The sequence below is a fragment of the Micromesistius poutassou genome (assembly GCF_964030765.1).
Source record: "Micromesistius poutassou genome assembly, chromosome: 8".
Classification (NCBI taxonomy): domain Eukaryota; kingdom Metazoa; phylum Chordata; class Actinopteri; order Gadiformes; family Gadidae; genus Micromesistius; species Micromesistius poutassou.
In genome coordinates this window covers 16,634,503-16,656,984 of record NC_140278.1, presented here as the reverse complement: position 1 = coordinate 16,656,984, position 22,482 = coordinate 16,634,503, and the positions used below count along the sequence as shown (strand labels likewise).

At 44.2% G+C, this 22,482-nt stretch overlaps 1 protein-coding gene across 1 annotated transcript in view; it reads right to left on the bottom strand.

Moving 5' to 3' along the window:
- dgkb (diacylglycerol kinase, beta) overlaps positions 1 to 22,482 on the bottom strand; it is a gene marked incomplete at both ends in the record, with an annotated part of 46,487 nt that overhangs the window by 20,785 nt on the left and 3,220 nt on the right. The window contains 17 exons of the mRNA XM_084471541.1: positions 4,778 to 4,938; positions 5,850 to 5,939; positions 6,727 to 6,812; positions 8,631 to 8,705; positions 10,282 to 10,355; positions 11,553 to 11,654; positions 12,296 to 12,394; positions 12,722 to 12,838; positions 13,457 to 13,545; positions 14,149 to 14,266; positions 15,748 to 15,867; positions 16,351 to 16,425; positions 17,322 to 17,371; positions 19,934 to 20,092; positions 21,623 to 21,770; positions 22,029 to 22,049; positions 22,165 to 22,241. Coding sequence (XP_084327667.1) covers positions 4,778 to 4,938; positions 5,850 to 5,939; positions 6,727 to 6,812; positions 8,631 to 8,705; positions 10,282 to 10,355; positions 11,553 to 11,654; positions 12,296 to 12,394; positions 12,722 to 12,838; positions 13,457 to 13,545; positions 14,149 to 14,266; positions 15,748 to 15,867; positions 16,351 to 16,425; positions 17,322 to 17,371; positions 19,934 to 20,092; positions 21,623 to 21,770; positions 22,029 to 22,049; positions 22,165 to 22,241 — 1,661 coding nt within the window. The remainder of the gene's footprint in view (positions 1 to 4,777; positions 4,939 to 5,849; positions 5,940 to 6,726; positions 6,813 to 8,630; positions 8,706 to 10,281; positions 10,356 to 11,552; positions 11,655 to 12,295; positions 12,395 to 12,721; positions 12,839 to 13,456; positions 13,546 to 14,148; positions 14,267 to 15,747; positions 15,868 to 16,350; positions 16,426 to 17,321; positions 17,372 to 19,933; positions 20,093 to 21,622; positions 21,771 to 22,028; positions 22,050 to 22,164; positions 22,242 to 22,482) is intronic.

The following is a 22,482-nucleotide window of genomic DNA, read 5'->3' as shown; positions in this document are numbered from 1 at the left end:
CAAGCTAACTTGCAAACTAACTCACAATTTCCCATATATTCTGATTGCACCTTTGCAGTGCATATGTTCCATGAAGGTGTGTGTGCATGTATGTATGTGTGCGTGTGCATGTGTGTGGGTGTGTGTCTGAGTGCACGTGTGTGTGTGTGTGTGTGTGCCTGTGCATGTGTGTGTTTGTGTGTGTGTTTGCATGTGTGTGCGTGCGCATGTGTATGAGTGTGTGTGTGAGTGCGCATGTGTGTGTATGCGTCTGAGTGTGCATGTGTGTGCGGGTGTGTGTGCGTGTGCGAGTGCATGTGTGTGTTTGTGTGTGTGTGTGTGTGCTCCCGGCCAAGGAAGGCAGAGGGTTTGAGCCAAGGGTGTGCAGGGTATTGACAGTAAGGCTGACGAACAGCACGGCGTCTCCACACCGGCTAATTAATTAAACACACATCGCGAGTAATCACAACTTCCAACCAACCTACAGGATGCTGCCTTCACTCCTGGCAACCAAGTTGATTTCTCTCTCTCGCGCTCCCTTTCTCTCCATCTCTCTCTCCCCCCCCTCGTCATCTCTACCCCTTTCTCTTCCTCCCTCTCTCTCTCCAGCGCCTCTATCATTAAAGTATTTATTTCTGTGACTCTTTTAGCCTTTCCTGTCCCTGCTCTCATCCTCTCACCTTCTCTTCTCCAGTGACCCACGGCGGTATGCGGGGCCTTCCTGTGGCGACGGGTGAGTGCTGCTTATGGAGGAGCTCGCGCTGCGCTACACGCTAACCGTACGTTTAACTGGGACCCAGAAGATGCAAGCAGAACCGCTCCCAGAAACAAGCGCACCCATGATGTGTCAATGCGTTATTTTTAGAGTTGTGATGTGTGGTGTAAAGTGTTTTTTGAATAGGGACTCGTCAGGGTTTGTGATGAGGGAATTCAAATTGAGGGTAGGATAGTGTGGTCCACTACCAGCCCAAAGGCACTGTGCTCAATCCTCGATCCCTTCCTCTATGTATCTTACAGCAAGTGGCCCTACCCCTACCTGCTCCATATTTGTATTAACTCATCTTGTATAAAAAGCACATGCTAAATGATCATGTATGATGTAATGCATTGAATAAAATGCATTGAAAATGGCAGGAAATGTCCACATATTCAAAATCAGCAGTTCAAAGGACAGCAATGAACAACCGTTCATTGCTGTCCTTTGAACTGCTGATTTGGTGATTTCTACCAATGACAAATCTTCTCACTGTGAGTCACATTTAGGTTAAAATATATATATAATATATATAATTCAACACTGTAAAAAATAACAATATTATAGAAAATAGCAAGGCTTTTGTATTGATAGAACCAAGTGATTAAAAGCCAAACATGGCCCTGATCCAAAACGGAACAAAAGTTTGCAGACTATTGTGAGTAAACTTGACGCAGTAAACTTTTTGGGCAGCACCAAAGCAATCTGTTTACAAGCCTGTCCTTCTCGTGTAGCGATTCAGCAACAGCCACCACAGGGATAACCCCCTGCTGGCGCTCTGCAGTGGAAATTTAAGCAATGCCAAAAAAGCGTGAAAAGACCAAAAAATCAATGGTGCCTCTCTTGATGTCTTTTTAAGATGGCTGTGAGCTGAAGACCAAAAGAATCTCACGAGATCCCCGCAGACGTCGGCCGGCGTCGAGAGTTGAGATGATGGAAGTGTTGGGGTTGGAAGTGTGTAACTTGATTTTTCTTACAAACAAGACCATAGCTAAAGACAAGAGCGCCGAGGCCAGAGGAGGCTGTGTCCCCTTTGGTTTCAGCCCCAGTGTTTCTATTGGTGTTTCTTTTCTTCTGAGGTCTGCTACATGAGAAACAGTGCGGCTGCAACCGCTCCAAACAACAGACCCGAACAACAGCCCCGAACAACAAGGGAGAGATAAAATGCAACGTCACTCGTGTAGCACAGGTCGTTGTTGTTTGTGTGCCTTAAGGAAGTTAACAGGGAAGTACTGGCTCCGTGTTAACATGTGTTTCTAGTTTCTGCCGATGATGTTAACCACCAAGACGATTACAAAAACACATTTAAACATATGGTATCAAGTGTACTATCGAAGGCAGAATGTAATGTACTAGATCTAATACCCAGAGCAAAAAAAGGAGAAGGAAAACAGGAATTACTAAGGGGGAACAGAGGGTGCCTTACTTTAGAAGCAGATGTGCACGGCTCCAACCGAGGATAATGAAATGTCGCGATAAAAATGTGTAAAGACACCGATCTAGCTGTGTTTTCCTGTGATGCCACCAGTCTAGAGCAAGGCAACTCTTTGTGAATCTCAGAATCAGTAGAAACAGTGGCATCACTAGTATAATGGCATTTCACACAGAAATCCGTGGTCCAATGTGCTTTACATAGTAGTTGTAGTAAGTTCATCCATCAACATACTCAGGACACGTACAAATGGTACAAGCCTTCAGGACACTGGATTGACACCACCCCACCCCCCTTCACTAGCTACCCTCAAAATAATTACCATTGTAAAAATCTGGTGCTGAAATTAATACGGGACGTGTGTAATGTCCTCCCATAGCTCAAAGTTTGGCTCCAATTATGGGTGGGGCGGGGATGGTGGTGGTTGGATGTGCCTTTCATTGGGGGGTGGGGGGTGTGGGTGTGAGGGGGGGGGGGAGGGGGAGAGTAATGTCTTTGACAAGGGAGCGCGACGGCAGGTCATTAGAGCGACGGGTTACATTATGCTAGCTGATCTCTCTCTCTCTCTCTGATTAGCCCCTGCCTCTCGTCTCGGCCCCTGATTGAGATCATTACACGTCACGTCACTTCCACATCCTCCCAGAGGGAGCGCTTCATTAATTCTCCCAGTCCGATCATCGAGTCGAGTCGTCTTGCTGTAGTGTGACGAAGAGTGTCGGGAGGTTAGCTTAAAAACCGTTGAGGGAGGGAGAGAAAAATCCTGTGGGATTTGGAGTTGTAATGGCAATTTCTTGTAAGACTTTCTTTTGTCAGGCAGCGATGTCACGCTATGTTTTCTGTTTGCGTATCAGAAATGTAATTGGGCAGCATTTGTGCATCAACCTAATTTCAAACGGATGATTCTTAAAGGTGAGGGTAAAGGCGTTGAAAAAAAGAAATGGAAAACTATAAAAGAGTTGATCATCACAACAGTGCTTTACCAATCAAAGCTAGCAAATACTTTGCCTGCGCTGCTGATCCGCCTGATTTATTACAATGCCATTACAGAAACAATCTCACATCATCTGCATAATCTCTGATACATGATTAGCTCGATTTTTCACACAATCTTTATTATATTGTTATTTTCGTGAACGTGTCACAAAACATTGCATATCACACTCCAATCCCGTTGAGAACCCCCGAATCTTACTAATCCCCCACAAACGACTTCATTTGCCATTGTCGTGGACGATGGGCACTAATCCCGTTGTTAGCATGGAGGCGAGGAAGTTGTAATGACTTCACAAAGTAACCCCGGACGGAGTACTTTCTTTTTACCATTCAAAGGGTCCTTTGATTCTTGATAAATTGACAACGCCCTTGTTAACGACACGCTGTAAAGGTTTTTTGTTTGTTATTTAGATGTATAGAAAGATAGAAATGTAAATAGCAAGAAAAATGACAGAAAAATAGAAAAAAATAAAGAAAAATAAATAAAGAAAAGAAAAAATAGCCAGAAAGTGTAAACAGAAGGAAACACAGAGAGAGAGCGACAGCGCCAGCGAAATAGAGAAAGATAATGAATGAGAAAAAAGAGGGTGAGGCAGGTGACACCATGTGCACGTAGCGGGCCTTTTTCTGCCGCTCCAAATCACAGCGAAAGCTTTTTAAATGCTCTTTCACACAAAAGTATAATATCAAACACGATGCGTAATAAATAAATGAAAACATAGAAAATAATATCAAGTTAAGAACTTGTCCTTGATGCCCAGTTTTGTAAATTTGAATTTGGCAGATTCTTTAAAAAATAATGTTTTACTCACACAGCACACGTACATTGGAGAATATAAATTTTTTTCCCCCATCAAAACCTTAAGAAGACCCGCAACCCATTATCCTCTAATAACGTCATTACATTCAGCGACAGTTATTTGACTAACATTTGTAAGAGCACTTATGTCGCCGAGACATACGAATGCCACCAAATGAGAGATCCCCCCACCTTCCAACACCTGCAAATGTCAATTACCATATTTCCCTTGACATTTATCAGTAATGACCGGCATGATCTATGTGTAATCAGTGACATTATGTGGGACTAGGGCGCGGGTGCTGGTGGTGGAGGTTGTGTTCTGTGCGCTCTGCCTAAGTCCATGGCATTGTCCACACGCTGACGGCCGCTACACACACACACACACACACACACACACACACACACACACACACCAACAGGCTGCCCTGGATCAATCCAGCCTGGTTAGTGCTCAAGTACATCTCCATCAACATCGCACTAGAAGCTCCTCGTCCAAGTGAATACAATAAGGAGTGTTAGACTGTGGTGTTTTGAAACAGGGGTGTGGGCCCTCAGCGCACTGTTGTAGTTTTTTATTTATTCAATATAACTAAAATGTATTTATTGAACTATCTTTTTAGTGTTTTATTAAAGAACCGTTCCAATTTTTTTAGGATAATATATAACTGCTTCAAGCCCCGATGTTTTAACATTCAATCAGAACAGAGAGAGCTGATATTATAATGACATCACCATCCAGGATGTACTCTTTTCCCTGTTTCTCTTATCCTGCTCATTGTCATGGTGACGGACGGGGATGCCGGCGGGCCTCACTCACCACGCCGATGGAGAAGTAGTTGTTGATGATGCTGTAGGGCGCCGGGTCTCCGGGCTCCTCGCGGTCCGAGGGCGTCACGTCGATCCGCCAGCGGTCCAGCGTCACCTCGGTGCTGGTCTCGATGTCCCGCAGGATCTTCAGCAGGCTCTCGCCCTCGTAGCCTTCAGGAGCCAGAGAGAGAGAGAGAGAGAGGGGGGAGAGAGAGACACCCGGTGTCAGTGTGAGTCGGTGAGTCCAGCAGAATGGGTTTATGGGGCAAAGGCCCAACGTGGGAGACAAAGGGCGTTTTGTTTGCAGTGTAGTTGTGTTTAGTAAAAGTCACTGAGACAAACACATTTTTTTTATATAAAATAAAAATATTGAATAATAAATACATCAAAACATAAATACACACTGCAGACATACTATATATATATAATACATATCCAAATAAAATGGAGATTATTAATATTTATAATTAAAAAACAATCTGAAAGGACCATGATGGGATTTTTAAGGGTAATCACTATCTGCAGCTAACTGCTGGCCAGGACCACCACACATCTCGACACACACATCATGGCGTTATAAGTGTCCTAAAAAATCTTTCTCAGGTGTGGACATCAACCGCTGCACAGACGGTGAAATACGGGGATTATGATAGGTAGGTGGGTGTCTATTATTTAATACAAGCATGTTTCAGAAACATACGTTTTTGAGGTAGTTGAATAATTAAAACAGGGGTCTCACTCTTTCGGAGAAAGTTTGTGTACAAAATGAAACTGGAGCGATACAACTGCACACGTCATGGCATCAAAAGCAACCTGTATTCACGTAGCGCAGTGCGTTGGAAAGGTGGGATGGGATTAGGTTGGTTTCAATCTGCAACCTCACCGCTAATGGCTACCTCAATCTTATACACTTGACCTCTTAGTAAAAATGATTTGATAGGATGTTGTTTCAAAATAAGACTAGGAAGATCTCTAAATTTTTCTATCAAACGGTGTCAATATTAGAAAATCCACATTCTTTGAATCAAATAAACACAACAAGTTGAAATGAAAATAGCAGGTCCTGTAAGGAGTCTACCTACCTCCCCCCCAGCGCAGGCAGCGGGCCAGGTCATTTCCTGTGCCAAGAGGAAGTACACACACAGGGGGGTTCCTGTTTAGGTTGGCCTTATCTGTCATGGACGGGGCAAACAGAGAGAGATGGTGTCAAATATAAATATCACAGAGTCCCCCAAAAGCATTGCGAGCCCGGTTTCAAATCCACCCCGACGGACAGGCCTCGATCCCTCTGTCCCTACAGAGACACAACCCCGTTCTCAAGGATCAGCGGGTTGTTTTAAAGCAGTGGTCCAAAGGAAATGTCCAGAATGTCGGGTATATTTAAAGACATGCATTCTGCCCAAGGCATATTACCTCCTTTTGTTTTGATTGATAAAAGATTGCAGCAATTTTTGGAGTGTCTAAACTAGCAGGGAACAGGACGGAACAGGTCTGAGCAGGTCTGGGAGACCAAATATAAGCCAAAGAGGTGATTCTTTTTTCTTCAAATGATGACTAATATGTTTTATTTTCTTTTAGTCAGCTCAGATAATCACCCCAATTGACCACCTCTGAATTTGGCAATTTTACTATTTCAGTCAGAATAACAGGACTGTTGTTTTGCAAAAACAAATACAGTCCCAACCCCCTCACCCCATCACCTGTTTTCAGCAGATGAGGGGGTGAAAAAATCAAACAAAAAAAAGACATATCACTGAATAGTTTGTCAGAATCTGTATTTTCTGATTGAAAAAGCCCAAATACAATTTCAGTTCTGTTGTGAAATGGAAACTTAGGGACCAATTTCTCGCAGACGAACAAATGCAATGAAGGTTGGTGGTTGGTGGTTAGGGGTTGGGGGTTGGTGGGGGGTGGTGGGGGGGGGTCTGGTGTTAGATGTTCTGTGCTGTACGTGGTTACCGATGAAGTCCAGGATCCAGCCCACCGTTCCGTCTCCTCCGCACGCCAACACGCGGAAGTCAGGAACGTCTCTGAAGAAATTTAACCTGTCAACACAGATGGGATGTTAGTAAGATGTCACACACACAATACCAGAGCAGACTCACACACACACACACACACACACACACACACTACACTACGCAAAAATAATTTGTTGGTATGGAAGTATGGAAACTCGAATGCACTGCTTATTTCAAATTTATTTTTAAATAAATATAATCAGTTTTAAAAACCACATCCAAGCCCAATTTATTAGCTTACCAACAAGCTGCATGTTGCACCGACAGTTCCTCATTCAGTCGGATAGGCTGCCTGTTAGTGGGCTAATTGGGTCATTACAGGCAATGTTCAGACCAACGTCTTCCGTTCCTTCACAATAACAACGCACTAACTGAATGAGTCGGCCTGCAGCCTTCGCATGGTGGATAAATGATCCGCTCAATTACTCTCCAACTGGGACTGAAAACCGTATTAGACTCAAAACAGACGGCCGTCGACATGAAAGGCAACTTGGAGCACATTTAAATACCGAGAAGAAGCAAACACTTAATTTGCCGTAATCGCGTTAGCCGCGTAGCTAATTGACAGCAGGGTGCGCGGCTGCCTCCGCCCACAGCGCTCGTCGTCACCTATGACCGGTCAGCCTGCTTAATACGTGCACTTGAGGAAACATTAACAAGGTTACGGCGAGGGATGTACAAGGTCATCCGGAATGTTCCGGGGCTTTCAGGGGGGAGCGAGTGAGGTGACTTGTCTCGTCTCGTCACAGAGAGAAACGCAGAGTTCAATACGAGTGATCTTGTCGCCACACGCATGGAAATCAATAGGAAGCAGAAGACAAAATGGCGGGCAAGGTCAGCCGCTCGACCGGGAGCGGTGTTGGCAGAGTCCTCGTGATGCTATGCCAGAGAGACGGTATTAAAAATGGAATTTGGATATGCCCCTTCATGCCCAGTTGGCCGTGCATATGCCATTGTATATTCATATTTTTTGCCCACACGCATATTTTTGTTTTTCCAAAACCTAAATAGAGCCAAACAAGGCGGGAGCACGGCGGTTCCATGAAGGCTGATGGACAGCGCGTAAAGAAGCAGCAGAATTCTTATGCATGTCAACAGTCCTTGCACCGTCCATTAATTGTGGTGTGGACAACAACAGAGTGCCGGACGATACCTGCTGCCTATGCAAAGCAGATGTTAGTGTCCGTATGCATGGTCACATCGCAATGCGGGTTGGGTCGCATCCGTGCACACCCGTGCTCATGCACGGCACCTGGGGTCTTGGTATCTAAGGTTTAAGGTTCCTAATTGTCTGTGCCGGCCCGACTGTTGGTCCAATCACAAAGGCCTCCTCCCTTGCAAGTGATCGTGGCAATTATGTGTGTGCAGTGTGCGAGCCGCCGGCGTGTAGGGGTGTTGGTAAACACACGTGAGCGTATACCACATGACGGGTGAGACAGACATAAGGCGATAGGAACGATAGGACATTCTAATGTGTCTGTTAATCAGCATGTGGTGTGGTCCTATCGGGATATGTTGGGGGTTGCGCCCATTGTGCGTGCGAATTGTCTTTGTGTGTGTGTATGTCAGTATGTGTGCGTTTGTACATATGTGTATCTTCATATCTATGAAATCTTTTTTCTTAAAATGTGTGGGTTTGCGTGCCTGTGGATGTGTATATATGAATGATTATATCTAAATAAGCATATCTTCTCCTGTAATGTGAGTGTGTTTCATTGTGTGTGTGTGTGTGTGTGTATGTGTGTGTGTGCGTGTGTGTGTGTGTCTGTCAGTGTCTGTTTGCACATCTCTTTGTTAATTCATCACTACATGTGGCCCCTAAAGCATATCTGAATGACTTACCCTGGCATGGGTCCGGTCTTGGCCAGGTTGTACACCTGTCTCGGGTTCAGAAGGTACTGGAACTTCCGATAAATCCTGGAGAAATTAAAAAAAAAATAAAAAACAGCGAGAATCCAGAATCAAGACAAAAAACGGAACGAAAACGTTAACCAATTCATCCAAAGCCAAAGAATACGGAAGAAAAAACATATCTCTACAAAGCTCCGGCCAGATTCAAATAGCGGGCTGCTCAGGGCCCCCCGAGCCACGCTGGCGTATTAGCAGGACGTTTTGTCATATTAGCACAGACACAGACAAATATCCAATCATAGGCTGACAGTGAGCCGGACCGGGCAGCGGGGTGGGACGCAGCCAAAAGAGCCTTGAGGAGGAGGCCATTAGAAAGACTAATTTATTTTAATTTCAATTTCATTACATCAACTAGCACAAGTCATACTTTGATCTCATAATTTAAACAGATGAGTCTCGCCATAATAGGGAGTGGACGAATATGTTTCAGTAATAACCCAATTAGCCCTGGGTCAAATAAAGGAGGTTAGGGTGGTGGGGGTGGTGCGGCTGCTGTTGCGTCTTACTACTACTACCACTGGAGGCCAGGAGCGTGACGGAGCAGAGTGCTTAGGGGGTGGAGGGTGGGGGGGGGGCTCCACCAGCACACAGACACTCCTGAGGTAGTTGGTGTGCTGGAGAAATGCTACTCTATTTCTATCTCCTGGACAAGTCATTTAGCACACGCTTTCATCCAAAGCGACTTACAGCTAACAATCATTCATTCATTAAGTATAGCTCCTTATAGTCATTAAGGAGCAGGTAGGGGTTTAGGGGCATATTGCTCAGGGAGACCTACAGTTTAGACTGTGGACATTGGGGGTTCAGACACCAAACCATTTGGGTCAGCGTTAACCTCTTTCTGTATCTCTCTCTCTCTGTATCTCTCTCCCTATGTATCTATCGCTCTGTATCTAAATGGTCCTCATTTTATATAGCGCTTTTACCCAAAGCGCTTTACAGTGTTGACTGACATTCACCCATTCATGCACACATTCACACACCAACAGCGGAGTCAGCCACGCAGAGCGACAGCCAGCTCGTCAGGAGCAATTAGGGTGAGGCGTCTTGCTCAGGGACACCACGACACTCAGCTAGGAGGAGCCAGGGATCAAACCAGCAACCTTGCGGTTACGAGCCAACCCGCTCTACCTCCTGAGCTCTCGCCCTATGTATCGAGATCTCTGTATCTCTCTCTCTCTCTGTACCTCCCTCTCTCTGTATCTCTCTCTGTAACTTCCTCTCTCTCTGCATATCCCTCTCTCTGGATATATCGCTCTCTGTCTCTCTCTCTCTCTCTCTGTAACTTCCTCTCTCTCTGCATATCCCTCTCTCTGGATATATCGCTCTCTGTCTCTCTCTCTCTCTCTCTGTAACTTCCTCTCTCTCTGCATATCCCTCTCTCTGGATATATCGCTCTCTGTCTGTATCTCTCTCCCTCTGTATCTCTCTCTGTATCTCTAGCTCTCTCTGCATATCCCTCTATCTGGATATATCTCTCTCTGTCTGTATCTCTCTCTCTCTCTCCTTCCCTCCCTTCAGAGGGCCTCTTGCCGCCCCGTATAAGTCCTGCTGGTGGAAGTTGACAGTAGCATGGGCTTACCTTTCGCCTTGCTTGCCCCCACTTTTAGGATTGACAAACACCAGCAGAGGATGAGTGCCCTCTATTGTTGTGATCTACAAACAGAAAGAAAGATTTATCAGGGTAAACAGACTCAGAATCCATCCATGCACTTATTCCCGACCTTAGGTCTGCAAACACTATAAAAGACACCGCCATATATTTAGCATTTATTTTGGTCGTCATTGATTTTACTCGCGTTTAAAAAAAAAAAAAGACACGGCAAACCCATCCATCTCAGAGTGGATCAATAAGTCAACAACACGACTCATAACTCACGAGCGGCTCCCAAAAGTTTTTAATTCCCCCGTCCCCCTAACCAGAGCGCCGCTTCGTCCTCCAGCGGCGGCGTCCGGTCCGTCCACAAGGGACGCCGCTTTCCTGTCGTAACTAAGCGTCAGCCGGGCTGACGCAATGCTGCTGGAGGCGGAGCTTATGACACACACACACACACACACACACACACTCTCACACAAACGTAAACAATCCTCTAATCCCGAGGACCCGTTTGAAGACGACTCCTTCCTGCCATTACGAGTTGTAAGGCTCTCCCTGACACAGACGAAGTGCTTACTGTACTTCCCCCCCCCCCCCCCCCCCCACCCCTCTGGTCCCCCTAACCCCAGCTGGATTAATGAGCCCCCTGTCTGCCTCGCCAGTGATCCATTACTTCCTGTAATTATAAATAATAATCCTGATTATTACGCTGCTTTGCTGGCCAGAGGCAGAGATGGATGTGATGGTCGGGGTTTGATCCATGTGTGTGCTGTTCTCTCTTCTCTGCCAGACACACCAGGGCTGGACGAATGAACGGGGGCCACAGAGGACCCCAGATAGGGCTCTGTCGTCGCGACACACTCGTCTGATGGACGTGAACGCGTGGTGAAGGTGGGGCCGCCGGCCAGGTGGTGGATACACATGGAATGGGAGACCGGGATTCTCTATAACAGTGTTATGAAATCTGTCAAATGATTTTGATGATTTCATAGTATTCTTCTGATTTTATGTCTCTGAAGGCCTGTGCAAAACGTATTCTGTGTGCTCTACTCCTGGACTGCAATGACCAACGTGTGAGCTGAGGAATGAGAAATGTAGCTCTTTTCTAAATCACTTCTTTAATTCCCCCTGCATACAACCCACTGAGATAAAACGCTGACCCTGGGTTCAGGGAACATGAGTCGTCTGTCTTCAACAGAACACCAAGAAGCGTTTCAGGCGTGTGTGTTAGTAATGAGGATGTTTTGGCACTTCACCTGCAGGCCCTGGCCATCCACGGTGACAGAGTTGGCTCTCTGCATCTTCCCTCGGCTTGTCTGGCTGCATCTGGAGTCCTTCCTCACTGTCGACTGCCTCTCCTGCAGCAGGGGTCAAAGGTCAAAGTCAAGTAGTTTGAATAAGGCTAAATTATTCATAAAGAGATGTTGATTAGCCCTGGGTTATTTCATTTTCAGCTTTTAAATGAGTAATTATTATTATTTTTTTAATGGACCAGAATAGTATATAAATATATACTTTAATTTTGTGTAATTAACCTTTATTTAACTAGAGAAAGAATAATTGAGATTAAAAATAATATGTTCAGGAGTGCCCTGGCCAAGTATATAGGGTTAGGGTTAACAGATTCGGTCATTATGCATTTCATTACTCATTCCAAATTAATTGATAACATTTATTTTGAGGCAATTACACAATCTTCAAAAACACAGATTCTGCACACTTAAATAAAAGTAAGCCAATGCATTGATCTCCCATAGCATGATTGCAGGCTGCCGGAAGGGAGAAGAGACTGTGGTCAGAACACATCATCTGAGACCAAGGATCGGATGCATTTGTGACCGTCTATGGTACAATGCCCCATTTACTTTTCAATTAGCTATTCAAACATCCCTTCAATGGCTTCCCCCGAAGAAAAACAGTCCAACTCATTAGGAGTCATTATGCGAGACAGGTGGACGTTGCAGCACGGGGACCTTTAACCCCTATAACGAGGACTCACCAGCACCACGGGACAAATGGTGTTAGGCGGTAGGATGTGATCTTTGAGGGGCCCGCAGTCGCACTCCGGCTTCACATGTGAGGCACACTTGTTATGGAGCTGGAGGAGGAGGTGAAGACAACTTATTAACAGCCAGCTCCTCGCTACCAAACAACAATCTCAATCGTTTCAATCACACCATACATTTCCAGGCTTTTCAGTTTTTTTCCCCCTCTTTTTTTCTTTGTGCATTAAACTGTGACGTTGTGGTGGCGTTCGTGTCAGCCATCGACGGTAAACAAGTGTGTGTTCTGCCGGGTGTAAATTGGCGACGGGGTACGTGGAGAAGGCAACAAAAAGGTGCAAAAGCATAAACTCTAAACAAGAAACAGTTGGAAAATAATGAGGCAGAAAGTCTGTGTGTCATCTCCCTGGGTGTCCACGCACCGTGATCTGGCACCAGACGCAGTGAAGCCCAGTCAGACCCTGGTAGCACTTAATGGTCTTGTGACACTTGTCACACTTGGTGGGGCAGTTCCCCTCCACCCAGAAATGGTGCATCACCTGTGGAGAGGAGACGGGGGAGGAGATGGAGAGGAAGAAGAGGTTACAACAGTTGTTGCCGTGAGACAAAGACATGGGAAAGACAGGCAGGAGGACAATCTGTGTTATATGAAACATATTGGGGAACACAACAACAAAGGAAATAAGGAAAACATTAGTATTTCATTCATTAATAAAGATACAAACAAACAGAACAAATCCAAAGAAAGAAAGGAAAGGAAAAAAACTACCAAGGAAGAAACAATAAGCAAGAAAAAGCAAGCAGAGAATAGAAATAAAGTAAAGACAAACAAAGAAAAATGGAACAAAGGAAGAACAAACAAATGAAAGACAATAATAATAAGAAAGAAAGACGGAAAAACAAAACAAAACAAAAAAACAAAATAAAAACGCCATTAACAGAAACACCACCCTGACTACTGACAGGGGAAAAAAAGGACAAAAAGCATCCAAAACCTAACAAAGCAGCCTCTGGTAAGCAGCCGCAGTGTTGTGGAGCTTAGCGCTGTGATTATCAATGCTTAGTGGCAGATTGAGTCGTGTTAATTCTATTAGAGGTAGAGGGGCCCTCGCTCTGATCCGAGCGTGCCTGCCCGCCAGCTCTCTAATCGGACACACCTCCGTGTTCTTCTTGGTCTTGACGTAGGTCTTGATGCAGGACGCCGGTGCCCGGGCCACGCAGCGCTCGTGGACCGTGTACTTGCAGACTAGGGCCAGAAAAAGGAGAGGGAAAAAGGATATGTTTATCCTAACACAAAGAGTAACACAAAGTGTTACTCTGATAGTAACACAAAGTGTTTAACAAGGATAATAGCAACAAGAAAAACAACAGCACAATTAAGAATCACAGTCGTTTAAAATCTTTCTATCTTGAACGTTTTTCCACATAGATTTTTTTAATTGCCTGTTTTATTGTTGTTTGACTGTGTGCATGGGTGACCAATCTAGTTTTAACACTTAACATGTAGATAAATAAACTGTATTATAAGTCCCGCAACTTGAAACCAGACAGAATTCAGACAGTTCAAGCCAATTAATTGTTTTGCGAATAAAACCAACTAAATAACCTGCCTCAGGGATATGGTGATTGTGTAATTCAATCTCTCCAACTCCACAAGACTTCAACATAGCTCGTCCATCCATAAAGACGAAAGATGCATTAAAGTGTATTGTGTGCCAGTATGTCCTGCATGCAATGTGTCTCTTACAACTTTCTATCCATTGCCTTTTCAGTAGTAATGAAGTAAATGTGTCCTGACCAGAACACAGAATATCCACAGTTTACTCGACACAGAGGTACCGCGACTCACAGGAGCAGCAGAGGCCCTGCTTGCCCAGGCCGATGAGCATGTTGAGACACAGGTTGCAGTAGGCCGGCTTGTTGAAATGCTTCAGCCTCCACACATGCTGCCCATCGTCCTTCACATTCTGGAGGAGAGAGAAACAGAGAGAGAGAGAGAGAGAGAGAGAGAGCGAGAGAGAGAGAGAGAGAGAGAGAGAGAGAGAGAGAGAGAGAGAGCGAGAGAGAGAGAGAGAGAGAGAGAGAATTATTTTAATACCATGACTGATTAGCCGGTTAAAACCGCAGTGAATTCACATATTAGAAACCAATTAGTTGCTGGATTAATTGAATAATTCAGTGAGTGACCCTTCTGAATAAAATAATTAAATAATGAGTGAATCATAACATTTTCTCTTTGTTAGGGTTAGGGTTAGAGTTCATACATGTATTTGTTTGGGATGGTGAACAAGCTGCCCTATATAAATAACATTAAAATATATAATTGCCCAAACTGAATCAAATAAATACGATGATGATTGATGGACAAGCTCACATTTCTGTTTGTTGACTTTATAAACTTTATAACTGAACCCTTATTAAGTAGCCAGATGGCTCTCCATCCAAACAGTAAAGACATCAATGAATGCATGAAATCGAATGTGCCTATGCATAATAGCAAAAAACCCAATTGACAATACACCTGTTGGTCCGAATGCCACAAACAAGAGCTGAGCACACAGCGCCATCTAGTGGCGAAACGTGTTCCCTGCCGCCTGTGTTCAGTGAACAGTGTGATTCAGTGAACAGATATCCATGCTGACCTGGTAAATTATAAGCAGAGGGGTCACTTGAACGAGGAACCTCATCTCCAAACCCATCAAGTACGGCTTGAGAAGGGCAAATTTAATCTGAAAATCTCAATGTCCTGAAAAATACCCCTTCATTAATTTCCATTCTCATCGAGCCTCTTGAACTATTAGTGAGGATAGCCTGGCCTCCCAGTGCACCGACATGACTATGTCACACTACGAGAGTGTGTGAGACAAGTGGCCATTCTGTGCTCCAGTTGGTTAATAATAGAGGGATAATAGCTGCTGGACAATACATATTTGAAATTTGTGTACGGAAACAGACAGCAGACCAACTCCAAACTAATGGTTGATGTGTGATTTCCATTCTTAGTACCTTGGCATAGCCATTGTGAAAAGACCTATTGGTCTAATGGGACCAATGGGCACAATGAGCTATGAACCATACAAGATGGTCTTTTTCCGCAATCACAGTTGCTGGTTCAATTTTCCAACTTCTTTCCCAAATAAACCCTGACATACACTAAACCCCAAACGGTCCTCCTCTATCCACTTATGTGTTAATGTGTGTGTGTGTGTGTGTGTGTGTGTGTGTGTGTGTGTGTGCATGTGTGTGTGTGTGCGTGTGCCTGCGTTTGTATGTGTGAGTTCATTCCAGAAGAAATCATGGTCTCATGATCTGGGTCCGTGATTTCTGCTGACTCGGGATCAACAGCCTGGATTCTGATGACTGATGATCTAGGTCCCCTGGTTTCTGACGATGTATGATCTGGATCTGCTGACTCATGATCCGTGTTCCCAGGTTTCTGCTGACTCACCGTCTCGAGGCCTAGCAGGACCAGCAGGGGGATGGTGGTCATGCCCCCCTGGATCCACTCCTCCAGGGACACTGCCCCGTCATGGTCGTAGTCAATCTCCTGCATCATCTCTTGGAGGATCTGGAGACACACAGGGCACATGGGGGAGCTGTGTCATTCAAACTACATATCCCAGAGTGCCCCTGGTAATGAAACATGTACTCTATGGTTTTCATTGTTTTGATTTTGTTCATTTGATTATTGATTGGTTAATTGAGCTTTGAGTTCCTCTTCAATGTTACATTACAAGAACTGGCACATCATCAACAATTTTAAACAATAACCATAAAATACAGTAATGCTACATAACAAAACATCTTTATTTCCTATATCAATTTATAAAAAAGGTCATTGTCATTTTAGCAGGAATGACATCACAGTCTCAGAAAATATCACTGCCCTTGTCTAGTGTTGAAAGTACAGTCTAACGGGACCGTCATGTGCCAGTTAATAAAGAATTAGAAATTGCAAAAAGTGCCTGCATGTGTGACGATGTGTGACCTATGAATAGTGTGGATGGGAGGGAATCCCCCCTGATCAACAGAGTTGATTATTGGCTCTTACCGGTTTGAGTTCGGTAACATCCCACTCCAGGGTCTCAGCCACATGCATCATCTGGGAGATGATATGCTCTAACTCCTGCACACAGACCCAAGTACTGTAATACTACTGCAGGTACTCGTATTTGATTTGAAACACATTTAGCTAAGTGACTTCTTGGCTTTTTCCATTTTTGGGTAAATGGTAGGGTTAGGCTTATGGTAATTTGTATATCTGTTTATAAATCTACTGTATAAAATGGGTTTATTGTTGTTTTTTCTGTTGTTGTTATTGTTATCTCTAAGTATATTGCATTCTAATGAAGTAACATTCTCTGGAACACACATTTGAATATCCATAAAGTGAACTTGTCTTTAAGGAGCCTACACCTGAGGACACTGTGCATTATGTTCTACATGTTGTTGCATTAGAATTGTATTAACAAGATAAACCACATGCTTGTGTTCAGATCCCTACTGCCACGCAGAAGGAGCAGACAGATAGGCAGATTGTTTGGATACAAAATGATTCAACAAAGATAAAAATAAGCATTGAAAATTAAATATTGCCTTTTAACATAAAGGAATCTCCAATCTGACAAGGAATGATATGCAGTTTCAAGAATGATTTCTGACGGTATTACCCAATCCAATATACAAAGATATACTGCAAGGTTTATCTTTTATCTTAGTAAATGTGTCTTATCGACCCAATAGATCCACAAAGGGCAATAATAGACGCAGCTCTGTGACATTGATGGTTTAATTACATTGTTTCTTTAAGGAGGAAACAAATGGCAGAACAATTAACACGTCGTCTACACAGAAAGAATAGGCTACTGTAGTCAGCAAGTGTACTGCATGGAGAACAATCTTAATAAAAAATGTCTCTTTGAAGATACGTGTGCTGTACGCATATACAAAAATCACTGAATAAACACTACTGCACTTTAAATAAACACATTTGAGAGAAGAGAAACACAAATGTTTGTTTACCGAGCTGTCCAAAGAGCCATTCCCGTCTGTGTCGTAGAGACGGAACATGACTTGGGGGACAAACAGAAAGTAGAGAGCACACAGTCAGAATCAGCTGGGTGTTAAGATGGAGAATAGACGAACAGAGCAGAGAGCACACAGTCAGAATCAGCTGGGTGTTGTGATGGAGAATAGACGAACAGAGCAGAGAGCACACAGTCAGAATCAGGGATAAGCTTTTCACACCCAGTAAAGCCATGCAAGCTTTACAACCCCAACAGGCAGACACACTGCACACGACAAGCTACTGTTTGGTGGTGTTTGAAATTAGTGTCTGACAAAGAAAGCCCTTATCTATTTCTCCCACTTGCAATCAATCGCAGAGGTATAAAACTTGCTCACACTCATCGCCAGAGTAATAAAAGCCAGTGCTTTATTCCTTGCACGCACATCTCCATGGTAACGCATAACTTCCCTATCGACGGGCTATCGCGTCACAGCGATGCAGTGACACGGTCATAAACAACAATATCCATTTCCATACTACTCCATTACTATGCTAGTGCTATAGTGCGGGCTCCTTTAGACCCCCGGTACTCGTGATTGGCTGATCAAACTGCTTTATGAGGGCTTTAGTGGTGTGTGTGTGTGCTTATTTTGTGTGTATTTTAGTTTATTTGATGTTTGTGTGGGTGTATTGTGTGTCTGTGAAGCATGTGCATTTCTGTTTGGAGTTTGTGTGTATGTCTATATACTGTATATGCGTGATTGGGTGTGTGTCAAAAGTGTTTGTGTGTGTGTATATTTTTGAATGTGTGTGTTTGCCCTTGTGTATGTGTGTGTCTGCGTGCGTGTATGTGTGTATGTGCATGGAAGCATGTGCGCGAGTGTGAGTGTGTAGGTGTCGATGAGGGGGCTCACAGCCGCTGATGTCATCGAGCGCTGACGTCAAAGGTTTATTTGATCAATCCACTAACGAGGAGCTAATTGACAGCTTCCTCTTGCTGTGTGCGTGTGTGTGTGTGTGTGTGTGTGTGTGTGTGTGTGTGTGTATGTGTGTGTGTGGGTAGAGAGTGTGAGGAGTGTGTGGAGTGTGGTGCTTTGTCCCACTCCCACACCCACAGGCTGAGCTAGGTGTTGAAACGGAACAGTACAAAAAGCAGTCAGTGGTTAGCTGCAGATTTCCGAGGTGTTTGTGGTGACCTAAATGGCTACAGGAGGATGGTACAATTTGTCTTGGACTAAACGGGGTTTTGGTTGGTTGGTTTAGCCTAGCTATGAGTTGCGTGCTAAATATATATTTAGTGGTCTTTTTTTTTCAGGTAAAATCGACTTTCTCCTGGACGTAGGCCAATATGCGACCAGAAGCTAAACCTATCAACAACACACGCATTAGACCAGTCTGACAATGATGCAATTCCTCCAACAACCAGCAGAGGGCTGCATTTACTTGATGGAGACCCGAGGAGAAGGAGGGTGACTACATAGAGAGGAAGAAAGGTGGTGGTGGTGGTGGTGGTGGTGGTGGTGGCGGCTGGGGGCACATGGCTTTATAGACACATCTGCAGTGCTGATGGTTAAAAAAAACTACAGCCAACGTCATGATGTGCAGCTATGCACACAGAGTCTTCTGAATTATTTACACATTTCCCTATCCTTAATGAATGCGCATCTCCCTCCATAATGTGGCTCCGTAATGCAATGCCAGTAATGTAACTTTAATCTTAATGTAGCATTAAGTTGCACATGGCCTGCCTGCTGAATTCATGATGTGATGAATGGAATAAGGAGATGTGTGCTGTCGATATGCTAACGAGGACCTCGCTAAGCTGAGAACACGAGGCGCTAAACGGTTGCTAGGAGAGCAAATGGTCTGCTGCTGTCGGAGGGGAGAAATAAAAAAAAGATAAATAGATAGGGAGAGAGGGAGAGAGGGAGGAAGAGAGAGGAAGACTCGCAGAGAGAAAACAACACACAGTTGTACTATTAAAACATAGAAGGGGGGCTAGGGGGGCTCCTTTCAAAAAGAGAATAATAATATGATGCCTTAATAAATAACTGGCAAAAGAGAAACACAAACAGTTGACTACATGCAATGTAAGCACACACACACACACACACACACACACACACACACACACACATGTTCTAGTATTCCACAAAAGGCCCATTTGTTATATTATACATTAAAGAATACCTTTTCTATAGACTTTATGTTTTTCTCTAAATGTTTTAATTCAACAAAGCGGCATTGTGTTCTGCATCCACATGTATGATAGGAGAATAAAAAGCACAGGCGGGTGTTTAACACCACAGAACGAGACAAGCAGACGAGGAGGTGGAGGAGGAGGATGCCGATAAGGAGGTGGAGGAGGAGGAGAAGTAAAAGGAGGCGGAGAAGCGGGAGGAGAAAGAAGAGGAGAAGGCGGAGGAGGAATAGGAGGTGGTGGGGGTGGAGGAGGAGAGCGAGGAAGAGGAGAAGGAGGCAGAGGAGAAGGAGTGGGTGGAGTAGAGGGCAGATGAGGAGGAGGAGGAGGAGGAGGTGGAGTAGGAGGAAGAGGAGCAGGAGGAGGAGGAGCAGGAGGTGGAGCAGGAGGTGGAGCAGGAGGAGGCGGGGTTCATCTGCGACTCACACTCCAGTTTGTCCTCTGGCCGCCCGCCCTCCATCAGAGAGAGGTAGCACACGATGTCCTTCAGCTGCACCGTGGTCAGGGGCGGGGACGCCGGCACCGCCACCGACGCCGGCGGGGGGGTCTTCAGTGGGGTCGACGTGCCTTTTATCAGCTTCAGCCCTGCAGAGAGAACCCCCGGAGGAAAGGTCAGAAGCGCCATCACCACCACCACCACCACCACCACCACCACCACCACCACCGCCGCCGCATCTAATATTCATGGCCCTGCAGGACTGCTCTGCTCTGCTCTCCCAGACCCCAGACAGGAGGGGGTTCACTGGCTGTGGGGGGCTGTTGGGTGCGTTTATGTGTCTCTAATGCCATTTATTTTTATTTTATCCTTGGGTGGTTTGTATTTGTAGGATCTTGGGTTTCTGCCCTGCATACTGGTTTCAGCATACGATTGCAGAAGGACCTAACGCTATTGCCTTGCTCAAAATGAACTCATTATTCACTGTAATGCATCTATAGGGTATCCCGGGATATCACCCCGATGCCAGCACCAAGCAATATTACATTTACATTTAGGGGATTTTGCTGACGCTTTTATCAAAAGCAACTTTTATCAAAAGCAATCAAAAGCAACAAAAGCAATCAAAAGCAATCATTCACACAGCCAGCTCATCAGGAGCAGTCAGGGTTAGGGTTAGGGTTAGGTTAAGGGTTTCAAAGGAAATGTCCCTCAAACTTTGTACAGGAACCTATACTGTCCTCCTCTTTCCAAAGCCATACAGTGGACAGTGTTTGTTCTCCTGGTAGGAGAGCAGCCACTGAGTCATAGACCAAAACATTGGCAGGAGCCCAACACTATCTCCTGCTGATTAACCAGATCAATGATGAACCAATAAACACTCGCCCACAACTCCAGAGCATCCTGGGCCACTCTGGTCATTAACTGGGTCAAACAACGGCTAGAGTCATGTGGCTCGGTACTATAACAACTTTGAAGAACCAATCCATTTACATATCATTTTGTGTGGTAGTTTGCCACTAAAAACAGGCACAATTAAAAATAATAATATATAAAATGTTTTATATTCAATGAAGAAATATCGATTTTGAAATTGCCAGGTGTAAATTTGTATCAACTTAGTTACTTATCACAGCCAAAAAGAGAAAATCACTTTGTGCCTGCAGTGACCCTAAAATTTACCCACAAAATGGTGTACATTTTTCATGTTCAAATATATATTGTCCCATTAGTTATCTTTAAAGTTGACAAATAAAAACTCATAATGCAAGTTCTTGAATGATGTGTATATTCAACTGGTAAAGTGACATTATTATACGATGAAGGCAAAAATTGCCGTCATCCTCCCATTTCAGTCTCCTCTGAAGTCATTAAAATAGCAACGAAGAAAGATGGGTGGATTTTTAGTTGATGACTTTATGATTAAAACAACAGCTGAGAGAAAACCTCTTAGCCCTGTTTACAAAAGAAGACTAGAATCACGCTAGGCTCCCAGTTGGGTGGCCAGAAGCTGCTGTAGATAGAACAGTTGTGGAAAATTGGCTGGAAACTTTACTTTCCAAACAGAAAAGCGGAGGAGCAGTGGAGACAAGCGTGTCTTATCTATATGCATGACTCCATGACCTCAACAAGAAACAACTGGGAGCCTTGTTAGGGTGCAGGGCTATGAATACACTCACCAGACACCTTGGGCTTGTCACAGGATGAGGGACTGGGTTTGGGATCCTTGTTGCTAAAGGACAAGAAGAGATGCTGACAGAACTCTTCAGGCAGCTCACTCTCCAGGAAGGTCTGCATGAACACCTTAAAACCCTCAAAGTCAATCTCCTGGAAAATACACAGACAGAAAACAGCAATTATTATTTTACTCACCAAACAATCATGCACTTGAAATGGGAGGTAAAGTAAGGTGGAAAGTAACCTTTCCATTGTATTGCTTCTTGAATTTGAATATTTAATAAATAATACATGAGTTTCAAGACAGTTAACCTTTTACTTTGCAGTTGACTTTAACAACAAAATAAAAACTGAATTATAAACACACAGTTCAACCCTACTGATAGTGAAGGTAGGAACAACAGTTACCTGGCTAAGGATTTCCTGTTTCTGTGTCAGGCAGCAGAAAACAGAGAAAGACACCAGCGATAGGTTGAGCATTTGATTTGCTTGTAATAAATTAAAACTGCTGGAGAACAGTGTTGATGACAGGTGTTGTACATACCTCCTCTGGGTTGTACTTGGCCAACAACCCATCCCCATGAAACTCCTGGAGGACATCTTTGAGCTTCTTGGTGGAGTCTGCAGATCACATGACCAAACGTTGTTAGTAATATCAGTATTAGACATCTCTGTAAATCAATAGATTCAACTCAGCGGCACAGGTAAAACTAATAGAAGATAATTGCATCCAAAAGATGCAGTTCAATTGGACAAAATGTTATATTTTTGTGTATTCCTTCCTTGTATTTACATCTAAACCTACCATATTAAAGAATTCAAGCTTTTTTTGATAATGAACACATTCCCTATTAATAGTTTA